Source organism: Podarcis raffonei, chromosome 10, assembly GCF_027172205.1.
Source record: "Podarcis raffonei isolate rPodRaf1 chromosome 10, rPodRaf1.pri, whole genome shotgun sequence".
Lineage (NCBI taxonomy): Eukaryota > Metazoa > Chordata > Lepidosauria > Squamata > Lacertidae > Podarcis > Podarcis raffonei.
Window position 1 is genome coordinate 10,661,453 of NC_070611.1, and position 19,367 is coordinate 10,680,819.

General features: G+C 41.8%; 2 protein-coding genes across 6 annotated transcripts in view; one reads left to right on the forward strand and one right to left on the reverse strand.

The window, feature by feature from the left end:
• Window positions 1-1,875: 1,875 nt before the first annotated feature.
• On the reverse strand, window positions 1,876-19,101 carry C10H12orf40 (chromosome 10 C12orf40 homolog). Of its 5 annotated transcripts, none has more exons than XM_053406158.1 (12): window positions 18,589-19,101; window positions 17,056-17,095; window positions 16,385-16,520; window positions 15,915-16,047; window positions 14,322-14,388; window positions 13,736-13,851; window positions 11,842-12,359; window positions 10,437-10,503; window positions 7,025-7,085; window positions 3,662-3,710; window positions 3,187-3,269; window positions 1,876-2,939 (listed from the first exon to the last, which is right to left on the reverse strand). In XM_053406158.1, the coding sequence occupies exons 1-12, from the start codon at window positions 18,609-18,611 to the stop codon at window positions 2,487-2,489; spliced, it is 1,746 nt and encodes a 581-aa protein (XP_053262133.1). In that variant the 5' UTR covers window positions 18,612-19,101; the 3' UTR covers window positions 1,876-2,486. The 5 variants fall into 5 exon arrangements, with proteins under 5 accessions (XP_053262133.1, XP_053262132.1, XP_053262131.1 ...); XM_053406157.1 differs by having other exon boundaries at window positions 7,025-7,082; window positions 13,736-13,869; XM_053406156.1 differs by having other exon boundaries at window positions 13,736-13,869.
• ABCD2 (ATP binding cassette subfamily D member 2) overlaps window positions 4,204-19,367 on the forward strand; it is a 74,206-nt gene continuing 59,042 nt past the window's right edge. The window contains exon 1 of the mRNA XM_053406141.1: window positions 4,204-4,495. The gene's annotated coding sequence lies outside the window, so the exon portion shown is untranslated. The remainder of the gene's footprint in view (window positions 4,496-19,367) is intronic.

A 19,367-nucleotide genomic window follows, 5' to 3' on the forward strand; every position in this document is an offset into this window, starting at 1 on the left:
GTGCTGTATGTGTGCTAGACAGCATCTTAAAAAGCAGAGACATCACCTTGCCAACAAAGGTCCCTATAGTTAAAGCTATGGTTTTCCCAGTAGTGATGTATGGAAGTGAGAGCTGGACTATAAAGAAGGCTGATCGCCGAAGAATTGATGCTTTTGAATTATGGTGCTGGAGGAGACTCTTGAGAGTCCCGTGGACTGCAAGAAGATCAAACCTCTCCATTCTGAAGGAAATCAGCCCTGAGTGCTCACTGGAAGGACAGATTGTGAAGCTGAGGCTCCAGTACTTTGGCCACCTCATGAGAAGAAAAGACTCCCTGGAAAAGACCCTGATGTTGGGAAAGATGGAGGGCACAAGGAGAAGGGGACGACAGAGGACAAGATGGTTGGACAGTGTTCTCGAAGCTACCAGCATGAGTTTGACCAAACTGCGGGAGGCAGTGGAAGACAGAAGTGCCTGGCGTGCTCTGGTCCATGGGGTCACGAAGAGTCGGACACGACTAAACGACTAAACAACAACAACGTGTGCTAGTTCTGCTAATCTGTTTGTATATATTGCCTTTCCCAAAAATGTTGAGTGCAAGACAGTTTGATGAGATTGGTAAGCCCAGAATGGACACTTAAAGCTTGCCTGCAGAAGATGGAAAGGACCAAGTAAAGTTTGTTCTGGATTCTTCCTCTGCCAGCAGGTTGCTGTAGATTCTAAAAGCTCTTGCAGGTTTTTAGTCATGTAGGAATTATAGCACCCTGGAGCGTCCTGCAGTACAAACTCCTACTTGGCCAAAGTCTACTGGTTTGTGTGTTGCCTGTCAAGGAAAATTGTTGTTATTGTTGTTGTTTTATGTGTGGATCTGCTTCTGGTGATTTAAAACACAGTTTGAATGCCAGAGAACACACACGCACACACCTTTTACATGACAACGTCTCCTGAATGAGAATGTGCTACCAGAAGGACCCAGCTGAAGCAGGGTCAGCAAATCTTTCAACAATGCTCACTGAGAAGGAAAAAGGCACAGCATATTAACCTTCAGATAATCCTTGCCTTTCTTGCAGTACTGAAAGAACAACAGTTAATGTCTCTCTTCTGACCCAAAACATTTCCTAACAAAATGGGATCGTGGGAAATAATCAGAAGGCCAGAGTTTAAAATAAAAGTGGAGGTTCTGTTCAACCACAGCTTGTCAGGGCTGACTGACACTGATGTGGCCGTTCTGAAGCAGGGAATACAGTCAGCAGCCAATAGAGGATTTGGGTGTCTTAGCAGAGTTACGTTTCAAAGAACAGAGAGTAAAAGAAAACAATTTTATTTCAGATTGCAGATCACATAGCTACTGAATAAAATAAGAGTAAATATCAACCTTTCTGGCTCAAGAAAATCATCCAAACAAAGTAAAAGCCAATGGTGGTTAAATTAAGTTAAATGGCTGAGAAATGATGTTTTGGAATATGTTTTTTATTTTATATACTACCATTCGTAATGTTTATGCAATAGCAGATTACAATGAAGTAACTTTGGTTAACAGTTCTAATTGCACAATGAATTTCTATGTTCCTGTTCAGCAATTTCTAATGCAGATAATGAAAAGAGTATTTTGTGTGTTGACAACAGAGGTGGAAACAATTGGTTCTATATAAAGACTCCCTTTTCCACGATCCTATTCAGATGTAAGAGGCCTTTTCCAAGCCATCAGTTTCTTGGCACATGAAGAAGCAACAAGCTTGCCCTATCCTGTCCCTTTCCATTCCTTTTGCACAGTCAGCTGCAGAGGAAACCCAGTTTTATAAAACACAGTTTTTGAATATAAACCCAGAAACTGTGTTTTAAGTGCTGCCCCCCAACCAGCACTGCAAAGTAATTCTGGTTGTAGTCAGTGCTTATACCACATGGAGGAGATTGAGGGATGGGGTAGAGGAGGGCTTGTTCAAGCTTGTTCATCTACCAACAAACCATGGTTTGTCCAAGCAACTTGTTACCTCTGAATTGGTCCATTGCCTTCGGGAAGAAAAAGGCAGAATTAAAATAGAGACATTTCTTTTACCATATGTTCTTATCAGTTGTGTATACTACAGAAGGATATACTGAATTTTTTGGGGGGGGAGGAGCAAACAGCTGTGCAAAAGAGGTCGCCACCCAACGCAACACACCTTATATAAACTGGCTCCAATTAACACTAAATTAACCATGCTTAAGCCTGTTACAATCACTGTAGTGTACATTTAACCCTATGTTTGATCATGGCCAAGGGATTTAACTGTGAGCAGGACAAATATGTGTGTCCACGTTCTTTAAAAAGAATAAATCGGTCAAATCTGCCATATTTATTAAACAGCTAATAAGCATATAGATTGATTTGATATGACTTCTTTATTTAATCACACGCCTCCCCTTTATTACTGTAATCCAGAATGCCTAAGTCTATTTTGCCATGTACTGTTTCAAGAGACAAACTCTTAACTCTCAACGAATGGGTGCTGCTCAGAGCAGCGCTTCAGCTTTCATCTGCAGGAATGTTCTGCCCTCCAGTGGTCTTGCTGGCGGAAGTGGTGATTTCAGCACTATGGACAGAGGATGGCACGTTATTACAGCTGCAAGCCTGCATTATATTGCATTGCACGGCTGCGTCAGATTTTTCTATTTCTTCAGCACGTGTCTCTGTTTGTGACCAAGCGTTGAGCTGTGCCTTGAAATTAGCATGCTTCTTTTCACATGATCTGTGCGTTTGAGCTCTGCGCAACATATCTTCCTTCAGAGGCCTGGCTGGTTTTGCCTGGGGGTGAATGTCAGTTGTTTTCTTGTCGAGGAAAATGGAATACATGGCCACTGACTGGCAACTGCACTGCAGCTTTTGATTTCCTGAAACTGGAAGTGGATTGCCATCATTTCTTGCAAAAGAGTTCTCAAAGGAAGACAATGCTCTTCCATCCTGCTCTTCCTCTTCAGACTGTTGAAACAGAATTATCAGTTTAATCGTGCACATGTGGGTCCAGTGAATCACCATTCTAGTTAATGTCATATAGGAATGGTTTTTGGTGTTTATGTGACCCTGCTGCATTCAACCCTGCTCATAAATATATACACTCTACTGGGCTAAAAAAATAAAACAAAAAAACATTGGCACCCCTGCTTATTCCCAGACACTTGGATAAGCTTGTGTAAACTCAGTTATGGCAATATTTGCCTGGCTTTACCTCAGCAGATGTAGTAGTGGCATAGCTCTCTGTTCGGTTTGGAGAATAACTAGGTGACTGGTTGCTTAGCTGAGATTCTTCATCTGAAACAATATATATCTCAAAATTCTAAGCACTAACAAACTTTTCAAAAAGAATGTTGTCTAATTTCCCCATCTTTTAGAACCAATGGGAGGGAAACATTTTTTAAAAGATGAAAATGACTAAGTGGCAAGGGACAGTGGGGGGGGGGGATTAAAGACCACCCATTTTGCTCTGTTGTCAAGAGCCCCATATGGCTTTGGACTGGGGGATATCTTCCACCATAGATTCTCGCTCCTCACCCTCATAGGCTTGTTCCACCCAGTGGTTTACCTATTTAAGAAGAGTTAAAGCTACATAACAACTCATTAGGTGAGAAACTCAGACTTAAAGAACATGTGTTCTGTTCTTCTTGACCATTAAGAAAACTAAGGAATCTGAAATTAGTACTAACCTTTTTGTTTTCCATGCTTTGAATGCTGATCATAGTAACTGCAGGCTTCCTTTCTCGGGTTGTTGGTTTTTTAAAGAAAATTAAAGATGATGTTAGCCTAACTTCATTTACTGTACATTTTACTTTGGGTTCCTCAATTCTGTTTCAGGCAAATCCCATAAATTGTTGACCAGTCATTCCAATAATATTGCACTAAGCAGCTCACATTCTCCTATTTCTACCACGAGCTCAAACCATAAGCTTCGAAGTTAACCCAGGAAAATGGACATAACTTGCCTTTTACATAAATAAAGATTACTAGGTCATTATCTGTCTTCATAGCAACTGGACCACTGGACCTTTGCTAAATGACTTGACAAGGTGTAGATATTCACTCATGGGACTGCTGCACAACACTGACTCTACATAGAAGAGGTCATTCAGTATAAGGAACCAGGCCTCCTACACTTTCTTCATAGGCTTCACAATCCTTACTGAGACACAGATTAAGTGGAAAAGACTAGAGGCTGACCATGGATGTAGGACTGAATTTCTGCTATTGCTAAGTGGTGGGAAGGAAGAGTAAAAGGCGACACCTATCAAGCCAAGTTGACCTAAGGACCTTCCCTCACCTGAAGCTGCAGGTGGGGAGTTGTGCTTCATTGTTATTGCTACAACTACTGTTTGTAGAGGGCTGGACTATAGGCATCCCCCAGATTGCACCCTGAGACAAAAGCATTGTAGCTTCTCGTTCATGCACAAACACAGCTTGCTGAAATGAAATGGGGAAAGTGAGGCTCTTCTTTGCAGGAGTTTGTTCCCCCATCCTCTTGAGTGCTGCCATTGGCAAGTCTGGTGAGTTTTCTCCTGCATCTCCATCATTCTAGGCTGTTCCTCTGTCCTGGTCTGAACCAGGTAAGTTATCTTTTCACCACCAGATGAGACAAATGGGTTTATTCAACATCTGATGCTATTAAAAATGGAGAGTATGATTAGGAGAATCATCTCGCCCTTCATCTGTGCAGCTCCACTGCCTGAACCAAGTTGATCTGATCTTCCCAAGTTCTGCTGCTACAGTTATCCAGCTCTTTTCTCCATATGTACTCTAGGGGTGTGGCCCTCAGATTTGCTGAGAGCAGTTTGGGGGAATGGCAGGCAACTGGACCACTGCAGAATGAGAACAGTCTCTAATATTTCAGCTTTTCCATTATCACAATCACACACACACAAGAGAAATAAGCGTTGAACTGATAGGGAAGGGTAACACTCGAGTGTATCATGTGCAGCACATAGGCTCCTGTCACACACATTTGAGATGAGCCATGTGGTGTTTTACACTATGCTTTTGTTCTTGTAATGCGCTTTGTTTCAATATGTTGGAAGCTGGCTTAGAAGGGGTAACCCTGAAAGATGACCTAGAAAGTATGGGCCCCTTTGGGAGGAAGGGTGCGATAATTATTTAATGAATAAATAAAACAGACAAATTTATTTAAAAAACACTTCAGGAAAATCAAATACTGTTTCTCCTCATCACAACCTTCATATCTGATATAAATCCTTGGGAATTTGCCCACTTTCCACAGGAGTGATGAGTGGCAATTAGCCAGTCCTCTTTGGGTTAGTAATAGTTTCCCACTTCATAATTAACTCCCCCTTAACAGCTGAATCATACTCTCAAAAACAAGTCAGTTGCCAACATACTAATGCTATTCTCTATACAGAACCTAACATTTTGTCATACTGAGTTTGAGAAAACAACTAAAATGTCAAGGACTTGATGCTTGCCATATCAGGTCATCTATAGAAAGGGCTGTCAATTTTATACTTGAAAAAAAATAATCAAAAATCCACTCCAAGGTAATCCAAGTAAAAGCTACACATACTAATAATGGCATTTGTCATACTAATTTCAAATTATACTAACTTTAATAATTGTTTTGACGTTATAGCAGAGCTAGAAAAGAAGGAGCAAAGAGCTGCCATGGAATCATATAGTTGGAAGTGCGCATGGGGGCCATCAAATCCAACCCCTGCAATGCAAGAATATTTTGCCCAACATGGAGCCCAAACCCATGACTGTGAGATTAAGAGTCTCATGCTCTACCGAGTGAGCTATCCCAGCATAGGAAATACTCATCTCTCTTGTTCACTCCTCAGCCTTTTGCTCCCACGGAGTTCTTAAGGGCTGGTTCTATAGGCTGATCTAGTTGTGACAACGAATGTGGGTTGGCCAACAAAAATGGAAACCCTACAGCGAGTTACTCTGTTCACCATGCCCACAGAGGCATTGTGGATGCCAGCTGGGGGAACAACCTGCATGATGCTATCCTGTCCTGGAGTTCCATAGTATCTACCTGCTTGCCTGCTACCTATACAGTGGTACCTCGGGTTACATACGCTTCAGGTTACATACGCTTCAGGTTACAGACTCTGCTAACCCAGAAATAGTACCTCGGGTTAAGAACTTTGCTTCAGGATGAGAACAGAAATCGTGCTCCGGTGGCACGGCGGCAGCAGGAGGCCCCATTAGCTAAAGTGGTGCTTCAGGTTAAGTACAGTTTCAGGTTAAGAACGGACCTTCGGAACGAATTAAGTACTTAACCCGAGGTACCACTGTATTGCCACCTACATTCTCAGCTGTAATATTCCATCACTTTGTCCCTCCTTCCTTTATTGCATTCTCCTCAGCTCCACCCACAATCGATTCTGATTCCCAGTTTAGTTCGCATCATGTCTGCACATACTCTCAGTACAGTGGCATGAAATGCAGTGTTTGAAACAAACGTGAGTCGTGCTCCTCTAAGTAGCACTGCTAACCTGGAGCATTTTTGAAAATTTACTCTTCAAAACATACCGTATTTTTTGCACTATAAGACTCACTTCTTCCCTCCTAAAAAGTAAGGGGAAATGTGTGTGCGTCCTATGGAGCGAATGCAGGCTGTGCAGCTATCCCAGAAGCCAGAACAGCAAAAGGGATTGCTGCTTTCACTGCGCAGCGATCCCTCTTGCTATTCTGGCTTCTGGGATTCAGAATATTTTTTTTCTTGTTTTCCTCCTCCAAAAACTAGGTGCGTCTTGTGGTCTGGTGCGTCTTGTAGAGCGAAAAATACGGTACCCCTAAAGAATTTTGCTTGCAATTTGGTGTACCCCACCAACCAATATTCAGACAATTAAGGAATAGTCAAGAGCCCAACCTAAGCTCATTGGAAGAGACTTCCTTTCCTCATATAATGAGAAAAGTGCTCAAGATGCCAGGTTTCAGCACCAGAGGGCACACGGCATAAAATAATTCTATGTTCAGATCATAAGTAGCACTGAAAACATGCCATATTCTACTCGAGCTGCTTCCCTTTACACACAATGAAAATCATACAGAGCTTTTACCTGTTCAAGTCCAAATATCTGCAAGTTACTCAGATTATGTTCTGCCCATCCAGCCTTCCTGCCGCAAAATATCGGGAGAGGGGAGTCACTTTCATTGCAGTTTCAGTCCCTGATCACCAAACTAAAACTAACATTGCTAGTGGTGTTTTGGTATGTTAGGGTAGCTATAATTAAACTATAGTGTTAACCGAATAGTTTATACCCTTTTGAATAAAAGGTAAAGGTACCCCTGCCCGTATGGGCCAGTCTTGACAGACTCTGGGGTTGTGCGCCCATCTCACTCAAGAGGCCGGGGGCCAGTGCTGTCCGGAGACACTTCCGGGTCACGTGGCCAGCGTGACAAAGCTGCATCTGGCGAGCCAGCGCAGCACACGGAACACCGTTTACCTTCCCGCTGGTAAGCGGTCCCTATTTATCTACTTGCACCCGGGGGTGCTTTCGAACTGCTAGGTTGGCAGGCGCTGGGACCAAGCAGCGGGAGCACACCCCACCGCGGGGATTCGAACTGCCGACCTTTCGATCGGCAAGCCCTAGGCACTGAGGCTTTTACCCACAGCGCCACCCGCGTCCCTTTTGAATAGTGAAGATCTAACACTGGGCTCCTGATCTGAAAGCGCCTGCTCTATGCCACACTGTAACAGTAGAAGAGGAATAAGATGCATTATCATTTAAAACATTAGCCTAATGGGGCCAAAGACTGTAATTCTAAAATAAGGCATATGCTCAGCCTTGATCTTTGTTCAAAAATAACTGCATACAATAGGCAGTAGGTTTCCTTGCTCAATCATAACTGCTAAACATTCAACAGGTATCGCTGTATTTCCCAACGCAACCATTTTTGTTAGGAAACAAAGTTGGGGAAGGAGTGTCAGGTATCTTGCAACCTGAAATGGAGTGGTAGCATGGGATCTTCTGATGTAACACCAACACCAGCCTAACCTTCAGTGTGATGTGCTGGTATGTCCTTTTGTCATCCAATGGGAGGATGCAGATCAATTAAAAACTCTTAGGCCTTTGGGCCACTGCACAGTGACTTACTTTGAGAAACTGCAGTAAGTACGTAAATATCTATGATACTTTGCTGAACAGCAGCTATCACTAATTAACTGCTATCATGGGTTATACCATGATAGAGAAGATCAGTCTACATCCCAATCCCAAAGAAGGGCAGTGCCAAAGAATGCTCCAACTACCGCACAATTGCACTCATTTCACACGCTAGCAAGGTTATGCTTAAAATTCTACAAGGAAGGCTCAAGCAGTATGTGGATTGAGAACTCCCAGAAGTGCAAGCTGGATTTAGAAGAGGCAGAGGAACCAGAGACCAAATTGCAAACATGCGCTGGATTATGGAGAAAGCTAGAGAGTTCCAGAAAGACATCTACTTCTGTTTCATTGACTGTGCAAAAGCCTTTGACTGTGTTGACCACGGCAAACTGTGGCAAGTTCTTAAAGAAACGGGAGTGCCTGATCACCTCATCTGTCTCCTGAGAAATCTCTATGTGGGACAAGAAGCTACAGTTAGAACTGGATATGGAACAACTGATTATGGTGCTGGAGGAGACTCTTGAGAGTTCCATGGACTGCAAGAAGATCAAACGCATCCATTCTTAATGAAATCAGCCCTGAGTGCTCACTGGAAGGACAGATCGTGAAGCTGAGGCTCCAGTACTTTGGCCACCTCATGAGAAGAGAAGACTCCCTGGAGAAGACACTGATGCTGGGAAAGATGGAGGGCACAAGGAGAAGGGGGCGACAGAGGACGAGATGGTTGGATAGTGTTTTCGAGATTACCAGCATGAGTTTGACCAAACTGCGGGAGGTAGTGGAGGACAGAGGTGCCTGGCGTGCTCTGGTCCATGGGGTCACGAAGAGTCGGACACGACTAAACGACTAAACAACAACAAATGGATTATACCCTTTACCTCAGACTTTGGCAGGGGTAACCAACATGTTGCCCTCCAGACATTGTCGGACTTCAGCTTCCATCGGTCCCAAGCAGCATGGCCAAGAGTCAATGATTATGGTGCTTGTAGTCCACCAGATATGGAGGGGACCATGTTGGTTACCGCTAACCTGTGGTGTGCAAGCTGACAGATGTGATCATAAAACTATTTTCTGGCCACGGTGGCTTTATCAAATGGCTTTTAAAAATGCACACATTGAATTGGACACGGAAACTGGAGAGCCAGAGTGCCATAGAGATTGTCACAAATAAAATACTTGCATATATGCACCAGGCACCATTCTTCTTCTTTGGCGATCGCTCGTAGCGGAGTAAGATTGTCTTCCATAAACATGGTTTTAACAATGAGTCCGTAAGTGACTGTGGAGGCCAATTCTAAATCCACACGTCCTTCCACAGTGGGGACATAGGTTTCTGGGTGGGAGTTGATCACGGTGTGGATTTGCCAAGCGTGCCTTCCTCTTAGCATGTTTCTCCCTTGCGTCCTGAGTTTGAATGTCTTCAAAGCCCATGACACCTTTGGTAAAGGCTGTTCTCCAACTGGAGCACTCACAGGCCAGTGTTTCCCAGTTGTCAGTGTTTTTACTACATTTTTTTAGATTTGCCTTGAGAGAGTCTTTAAACCTCTTTTGTTGACCACCAGCATTACACTTTCCATTTTTAAGTTCAGAATAGAGTAGTTGTTTTGGAAGACGATCATCAGGCATCCGCACAACATGACCAGTCCAACGAAGTTGATGTTGAAGAACCATTGCTTCTACACTGGTGATCTTTGCTTCTTCCAGTACACTGATACCACTTCGCCTGTCTTCAGCATGCTGACAATGTAGTGTGTGCACGCTCAGAGGATGACCTCCAACCATCCTAAATATCTTTGCAGAAGCTTTACAAAAAGCTTGGCCTATCACTCAACATCCGAAAAACCAAAGTGCTGCACCAACAAGTACAGAATAACCCCTCTGCAGCAGCACAAATACAACTCAATGGTGTAACGTTGGAAAATGTTGATCACTTCTCCTACCTGGACAGTTATCTTTCCACAAGGGCCAACATTGATGCCGAAATTCAGCATCACATGAGCTCTGCGAGTGCGGCTTTCTCCCTATTGAAGTGCAGAGTGTTTGAGGACCAGGCACCATATCACTACTTTAAAGGCTAAATCAGGGGTCATGTGACCCATGGGGGTCATTTAAATGGCCCCCGAGCCACCCCCGAACTGAGCTGCCCACTCGGTGAGTCCCCACATGCTGCGCTAAACCAGCGAAGCGCAGAGCGGGGACTTGCTTCCGCAGCACCAGAAATCATGTCTGTGCAGACGCTGGAAATCACATCTGCGCAGACGCGATCTGATCCACAGAATGATCTCTGCGGGAGTGAACTGGTCCAGGCAAGGTAAAACTTGCCGACCCCTGGGTTAAATGAAGCACAAATGCTTCAAAGACTTACCTTTTCTCTAAGCAATTTTGCATGCTGTCTGCTACCTTGATATTTCTCTTTTGGCTTTCAAATCCCACTGAAAATAAAAAAGTTATAAACTATAACTTCAGATACGCCCATAATAACCATTTATTAAAGCTATTTAAAAAACAAAACAAAAAAAACAACAACCACGTATGCACCACACATATGTGATGTGTTGTGTTTTAGGTGTGGAGAATCTTAATGAACACTTTCCCTGGAACAATTTCTCCATTAATTTTAATGGGAAGCCATTCGCCCACTGACTTCCTCCATGGAAATGAATGGGAAACACCACTTGTATAGAAGCTTCATATACACACATAGAATTCTGGATCAATATGTCTCTCTGTAATCTAATTCTAAAATGCAACCAGATAACCAGCAGTGATAATTGTTGCTGCATCTCCCCATAGCTCCATGAAGAGTTAGGTATGCTGTTAATCCACTTCCAAATTTGGCAGGAAGCCAATGCACTGCACATATAATGATGATATTGGTAACTTATTTTAAAAGACAAGGGTATTGGTAATAAGCTTAAAAGCCAAGAAGTATTCTGTACAAAGACGTGCAAGTGCACAAGTGGGGCTTTGCAGAGGTTGGCTCTGTCCTCTTTCTTGATGGAATCCATGCAGTAATATGGGATAAAGTTAAGTGGGATGCAGTGCAAATACATTAGAGAGAAAGCAAATATTGTTCCTCAGTTGGGATTCTGGGCCTAGTAAGATGCACCCAACCCTTCCCTCTAATTTCTCCCAGACAAGTGAATGGCTGCCATTCCCTTACATGGAGAAAAAGAAAGCAGTGTGTAAGAGACATTGTCTCTACCAATAGCACCCTATGGTGAGTGCAGTGCATCTGTGTGTATCCCCTTCAATATATAGGACCTCAAGAGGTCCCTTTGATATATAGGTCCTCATATGAAGCACTTAAGGGATGCTGGTGGTGCTCTGGGTTAAACCACAGAGCCTAGGACTTGCCGATCAGAAAGTCGGCGGTTCGAATCCCCGCGACGGGGTGAGCTCCCATTGCTCGGTCCCTGCTCCTGCCAACCTAGCAGTTCGAAAGCATGTCAAAGTGCAAGTAGATAAATACGTACTGCTCCGGCGGGAAGTTCAACGGCGTTTCTGTGCACTGCTCTGGTTTACCAGAGGCAGCTTAGTCATGCTGGCCACATGACCCAGAAGCTGTACGCCAGCTCCCTCGGCCAATAAAGCGAGATGAGCGCTGCAACCCCAGAGTCGGTCACGACTGGACCTAATGGTCAGGGGTCCCTTTACCTTTACTTTATGAAGCACTTATATTAACAAAAGGACATTTTGCTAATTGTATTATTGGGCTCCTTAAATATGAGAAGACCTCTACATTGTAATTACTTTACTTTTACATTTACCTGTATTTCCAAAGTTTTTAGCATTCTCTTGCTGTTCAGAAAACATTACAGGCTTTCGTTCTTGAATACAGTAATCTCTTGGCTGATTAATGGACTCCTGGGTGCTTGCATTTAAGCTCTGGCTGTTTGGGAAGAGAATCTGCTCTGGAGCTGTGAAAATGCCTCTGAGGTCTCTCTCAGCAGGGCACCTGTGAGCACAACTTGACATCTGGTGCATTTCTTCCATATCATAAGGACTAGGCATTCTGGATATTTCATTTGCATTAGCTGAATCGGTAAACAGCTGGTCGATGATGCTTTTGTTACCGAAAGAATGGCTGGAATCGGAAGAAGGAGCAGTTGGAAACTGCTGTTTCTCCTCTTCAAAGAAAGCTGCAATGGGTCGAGAGCTTTCACCAGCGGTAGCCTCTAATATGTTATTCACAAACCCAAACAATGGCTCTTCATTGCGATGGCTTCTGAAATTTGTGTCATCACTGACCTTGGGAGACTTGCCAAGTGGGTTACTATAGTCTGGACTTTGTGGGGATGGGGTGGGGGAAATGAAAAGGTGAGCAGTTAAACAGCTAAGCAACATATAATCTGCTGAAATATTATATTACTAGTATAAACATGCATGTTCTTCTCTTCAATATGATCTCTCTTTCTCTCTCTCTCTCTCTTTGAAATTACCCAATTTTTTAGAATTCCAAATACTTTAAGCATGTTATATCTCGATTATGAAGGGAAACTGGGACCTTGTTTTAGTCTTTTTCAGAATCGTACGAAACATCTTATTTTAAGCAGTTGTGACTAACTTGTTCAACCACTGTATGTCACTGCAGCTCCACTGCAGTAAACTTGACAGTAGCAGGAGGAGAGGCATAAAGCACTTTTGCATGAAAAGCACAGGGAAAGATGTTAGTAATATGCAACACCTAATGGGCTATCATGTATACTGTGATAGAATTCTGAAAGCATGTTCGGATCCATAATCCCTCTCGGAATGCTATCATGCCATACTTAACAATACATTTTAAATGTATTGTTAAAAATAGGCCGTGTGTTTGCTGAGAGCATCAGTTGTCTACGATCCCATTTGTGCAAGTATGGTTTAATGAGACAAAAGAAGCTAATAATTGTCACACTGTGTCATTTCAATAGTTCATTTGGCTTTGTTCCCTGTTCTGTTTATGTAATTTATGAGAGCGTTCTGATCCTCTTTCGTCATAAGCAAATTATTAAATTAAGCACAGTGATTAATGCAAGAACTGGCAGAAGAAATTTACATTAAACCGAAGCGTCCTGTAGATGTTTGATATGCATGGTGCGGGGATCACAATTGTGATGTTTGGTTGCTTATCTGATGTGTCTACCCACCCATGTTGTAATGATCTTATATTGGATCATCCTTTTGCATATGGGCTTACGTTTGTAGTCAAAAATGTCAAGGCCCCAGCCATGCAATCTGTACATGACAAAATTAGAATGTATAGATTGGGCAGCTGCACCCTGCAGGCAATGGGCTCTATGAGCGTAGGCCCCTCTGCAAATATGACAATACATCATGTGATGCTACGACTGGAGTTGTGTGTGAGGGGAAACATGATTCTGATATGCTCACCACGCCTAGTCTCCAATGTCTGCACAAAGCTCCAGCAATACCACAATATATGTTGTGAAAACAACTCTAGAATCTGAATTCTCAGAACAACAAAGAACTGAATTCTCTGTATATGAAAAACAAAAAGCACAGGAAGGCCAGTACAGTAATATCTTAGCACAAGTTTTATCTTCAAGATGCAGAAAACACAAAAAGTAATATAATTATGCACTTCAGAAGCCATTATATTTTTAAGCAGATAAAAATCCACTCTGCATTATATTTTATTTGCAATATAAAGCCTGTCCCTACCTATTCAACTGCTGGAAATATAGACCAGAAGCTGTGTCTACATCTGGGTTACTGAAATTCCTTCGCCTGCAGGCAGCCTTTGAAAACCAAGGTTCTTCACACACAGTATTTGCTGGCTGAGAAGACTGTAGGCACTGTCAACAGATTATATAAGAACACTTTGTAGCAGATGCAGTATGTCCTTGGACACTTGCTTAACTTCTAAAACCCTGGGAAATCTGATTTTTTTTCCTGATAGACAATCAAATGAGCCTTGAGACTTTCTACTAGCATACACTGATTTACTTATGCTTATGAATCTTATTTTAAAATAGTATTTTGATGATTGATTATGGGTTTATATGCCACCACTAACACTATTTTGGGAAAGGCAACTATTAACCAAAACTATGCAATAAATGTAAATCACTAGGGCACAAACTTTTATTGTACAAGATCTCACAGGAATTGTAGCAAGAGCCATTTGGGGGATGCAAAATATTATGCTGTAACTAGCATGGAGCCAACAGTGACACAACTGAGTGTAACACAACACAACTGAGTGTAACATAAAAAGCTTGGTAGGCATGTTATAAGCATAGCTTACTTGGGACTGAATGTTCTGCTTTTCTGATAGATATTTTCTTCTGTTTTCTAATACCTCCTGTTGTATCCTATTATGACAAGGAAATTTAATAATAATAATAATAATAATAATAATAATAATAATAATAATAATAATAATTTATTTATACCATGTCCTCCATGGCCAGGACCAGGCTCAGCAGGGCGGCTAACATCAAATTATATGATACATTAAAAGCATAAATCAAACAATCGATTAAAATACAGCTTAAAATCAGGAGCAGAATAAAATCAGATGTCAACCCACGGGTTATAACTATAGGGGTTGGGAGTATTGAGTGCTCACCAGGCCCAAATGTTTGTGCTCGTCTTATATGAGCCAGTGGAAAGGGCTAGGGAGGCCACTTGCATACAGGGTCTTATAAAAAAGAAGAAGAAGGGGTCAGGCTGGACCCCAGCCAAAGACCTGGCGGAACAGCTCCATCTTGCAGGCTTTGCGGAAAGATGTCAAATCCCGCAGGGCCCTGGTCTCTTGCAAAAAAGCGTTCCACCAGGCCGGGGCCAGAGCTGAAAAGGCCCTGGCTCTGGTCGAGGCCAGTCTAACCTCCTTGAGGCCTGGGACCTCCAAGGTGTTATTGTTTGAGGAAAAGTTTTCATATTTTCAGAGGTACTGAGATTTGCATCTTTATCAGACTAAGTAGAAGGCATTTGGTATTCTTAGGTTTTCTTGATGCCCACTCGGGCAAAATTAAAACTCTTACAATGTAATCCTATGCCTCTCTACGCATGGCCTTGGTGACGAACTTCAGGTGTATAGCGGCAAAAGGAGGCTGTGGTCTCCTCAAGGACCTTGAGTCAAAGCTAACTTGTATATTGTGGCATAAACTTTCATGTCCCAGACTCCACTTTGTCAAATGGAGAACAAAGGATAGTAATTATAAGACCAAAAGGCCAAGCCAAGCAAAAGATAATAAGGTGTGTCACTTTATTATGCAGAGCCCAAATAAATAAGTCATGTTTTATTATTTGAATAAATAATGTTGATTCTGAGCCCAATAGCTTTACTAGGGGCACTAAAGAGGGCTTTCTGCTGTGTCGGCTCCCAAACACCTCTCTACATGGAACACCTCTTTTAAATGTAAAAAAATTCACAGTTTTATACCAACAGGAAGATATATTAATCGGTTTAAAGCAGGAGCTCAAGCTGTATGCAACCACTGTCAACGTCACCATTCTTTCATAATGTTAAAACTTTTCTCAGCTTGTCTTGTTGGGATCCTCTGACTTCAGAAAGAAACGGTAGCATCTCATGGCGATTTATTTTCATAAGGGATCAGAAAATTCCATAGCATTCTTACAGGATACTTACATTTTCACTTTAATGTGAGAGAGATTGTGGCATACATAAGAAAAAGAGCTAGGAATCTGTGATGTGCAGATATTATTACAACATTTGCCTGGGATGTCTTCATTTCAGCTAGAACCTATAACTCTTCACATAGCTGCACCTGCATGCCAATGTAGTCTATGATAGGTAGGTAGGTAGGTACGTCGGTAGGTAGACAGATACAACGAATCAAAATATTACAATTCAGAAAATTATATTGGGATGTACCTGTGCTCAGTGTCATCTTGGTATGGTTTAGACTGCCTATGTTGTGGTGACTCAGGAAGTTCTACATTGTGTCTTCTCAGTGGGAATTTTACTCCTCTGTTAATATCCACATGAACTGCTTTTCGAACATTTTCTGTAATGAAAGTACTCAAAAGATTAACAGTCCTTTGAGTGAATTAAAGAGGGACATCCAATGTTTTGGTAAGACTGCAGGACCAAAACACTTTTTAAACAGTGCTATACAGTATTAATTATTGCTGATATGTTCATTGTAGGTTACAACTTTTTCAGCATTCTGTTTTCATTTTTAGTTAGCAGGACATTCAATGAACACAAAAAGGTTGTGGTTCAGATTTGATGAAGTAGGAGTAAATTTGATGGAGTGAATGTTGGAGAACTTAGCCACATTTTTCTTACGGTCATGCTTTTAATGGTAAAACTTTGACAATTAAGTTTGCAGTTAAACTCACCAGAACAATCTTTCTTGGTAGATATCTGATTAACAACACACAGATTGAGGAGATCTAAGCTGACAGCTGAGCTTTTAAGGGGAGAAATTCCCAACAGCTTCATCTTTGATTTAAGCTTTTCTTTTTCGAAAAAGTCCTGTTATATTAAGAATTACAGGAAAATGTCATAACAATGTACACTTCCTTGCTAAAGAAACAGGCTCTTAGTCATACATATATCCCACCTCAAGGCTCAAGGTGACAAACAATTACAAACTGCCTTTAAAAAAAAAAAGGAAATTTCCCTCGATCATTCCACCAAGATCCTCAAAACAGCTAGTGCCATTGGCAGCAAAAGAGAAGAGTTAGCAGTTGTGAAATAATTCAGCCTGAAAGTAGAACCTTGAAAAGGACACTGACAATATGAACCGAAAAAACGTGATTTGGGAATGGCTGACTTGCATGGGTTTTTAATTCCTCATTTCCAATCACGGGACATTTCTGTCTACAAGCAGAAAAATTGGAGTGTTTGAACACTGTGAATGGCTTCATAATATCACATCTACCTCTCTGGAAAAATTAATCTGTTTCCAGACTTCAACGATGCAAATACTCTCTTCTCTGTTGTTGATTTCTGGCAAGCAGAAATCACATTTGCACCTGCCTCCTAATTCAGTGTAATTCCTCCTTACCTTCTGCTTTCTTTTCTCCTTGCTGAGCATGATTCTTTTACTTGAAAGATTTAAAAGAAACATGAATTTGTAATGACATTAGTAATATACAGAAATAATAAATGATTGCAGACATTTAGGAGACATTTACATACTGCATGTTTAATACTCTTCTATTCACCAGGTCATCAGCTAAAGCTAATCTGCACTAATCAATTGAATGCTTCAGTTCTTAAATGCCTGTTAATTCAAAGTTTTAAAGCCAACTAGCCAGTAACAGACTTCTCTCCACTGGAGGGAAAACCAATAAAATAAAGAAAAATACTTAAATTCTACATTTTGATCAAAGGACTTGAGCACAACAGCGCTCTGTCTACTTGTGCTTCCCAGTGACTTGACATTTCAACAGTGGAGGCAGAATATAGCCATTGCTAGTCTGTGGATTTGTCTAACCCTAGGGCCTCATCTGAGTCAATAATTCTTCTTAAAAAAATATGAAAAAAAAATCCCTGACATGAAAAATCAGTGTGACAAGGGTCTAGGCAAGAACCCTTCTTCCCAATATCCAGTCTTGGATGCAGAAGGAATGTATATTTGGAGAAACATTCCAAACATGAGAAAGTCAAGCATGTTTATACTTTCCAATGCACGTATAAAGAAGCGTGGGGTCTTCTCACAACAAAAAAGTGCGTTGGTGTGTGGTGTTATATGCGGAGGGCAGTCTACCCCATGGTTGAAGTGTGGTGAAAATAGTAATTATTTCCTATTCCCAGAATACAGATGCCTCTACATAGAATCACAGAAGAATTGGAAGGGATCCTGCGGGTCATCTAGACCAACCCCCGACCATGCAGGAATATGCATGTAGCAAAAACTTCTACCACAATTAGAATATTACTCTTTATCTCTCTCTCTCTTCACCCTCAGTCATGTGAGCCTTGACCTGAAGCGGAGAAGCCCTGAGGCAGCTTTTATCACCTGAATTAAAACTAGGCCTTAGTCAAGGCCTGTGTGGTTCTAGGACCACAAAGATGGAGGTTCTGGGAAAATTGGGTCACAGAATGAATTGGGCACACATTATCAAATGCCCGATTGTGAATTATAAACAGTATAACTTTTTGAACTGGCAAACAACGCTCATTGGAAAGCACTTTTAAAAATCAAGTAGGGAGCGATGCTGTCCTTTTGCACCCAGCCTGCCCTGATCAGTTCCAACATGGCTGCCATCTTCTCCTCAAACAGCAGGCAAAAATTCAAAGCCCTCCCTTTGCAAAAATAAACGCTTCGTTGTTTATCTATTGTGGTACTGCTTTGGTGGCCCTACAGCCCCCAGAACCACAATAAGTGCAATGTAACGACTGAAAGAAACCTAAACCTACATTTGAGGAAGCGTAACATAATGATTTAAGGAAATCTACATTTGCAAATCTGCATTTGAGGAACTTAATATGCTCCCAGCTGTCTTGCAGCAATTCTTTCACAAAACCTTTGCCTGAGGTCAGAGGCCTTCATTTCTGCGGCAAGCAGTTATGAGGCCCTTTTGGCTGCACTCACCGAGAGCCACCAACCCAGTTCATTTTCTCTCCCAAGAAAATAGAGCGGCCTATGGATGATTTATTTATTTTATATATTTAAAAAACCACCCTTCTAGGTAGGCCTTGCAGGAAGGCAACTGGCTCTTGCAATGAGCCCCCCAGGAGTGAATGCGGCACGAAGGCCGGACTCCTCTGCGTCCGTCTTCCCCTCAGGGACCATCAAGGCCTCCCCGGAGCTCTTGGAAGGAGTAAAGGCAGAGGCAGCTTTTCTCCAGCAGTTAAATAAGGAATAGAAACCAGAAATATATATATATTTTTAAAAAAGTAGGGGGCAGATAAGGGTGCAGATCGAAAGGCTTGAGGAGCTGGGGTAGAATTAGACAATGGCCGAAGTTCTTATCCCATCTGATTTAACATCCACACAGAACATTGCGTTTCCCCCCTCTCTCGTCTCTGCATGTGTGCTCATGGCCATACATGATTTAAACATGTTGGGGGTGGAGCTTGTACTGTGTGAAAGATATAGAATCTCCACCAATTTTCTTTTTTTAAAAAAATATATTTATTAAAATTTTCAAAAATTAATACAGTAAGAATATAAAAAGTCAAAAAGGAAAAGGAAAAAAAATACGAAAAACCAGAAAAAAATATACATAAAAATTAAAAACACATTAAGTTCACCAAAATTTACTTTCATTGACATATTTTCCCGACCTCCTCATACCTCCCCTTTTTGTATTCCAATTCAAATTATTGATTCAGCAAATCCTTAACCATAATTCTTAACCTAATAAATTA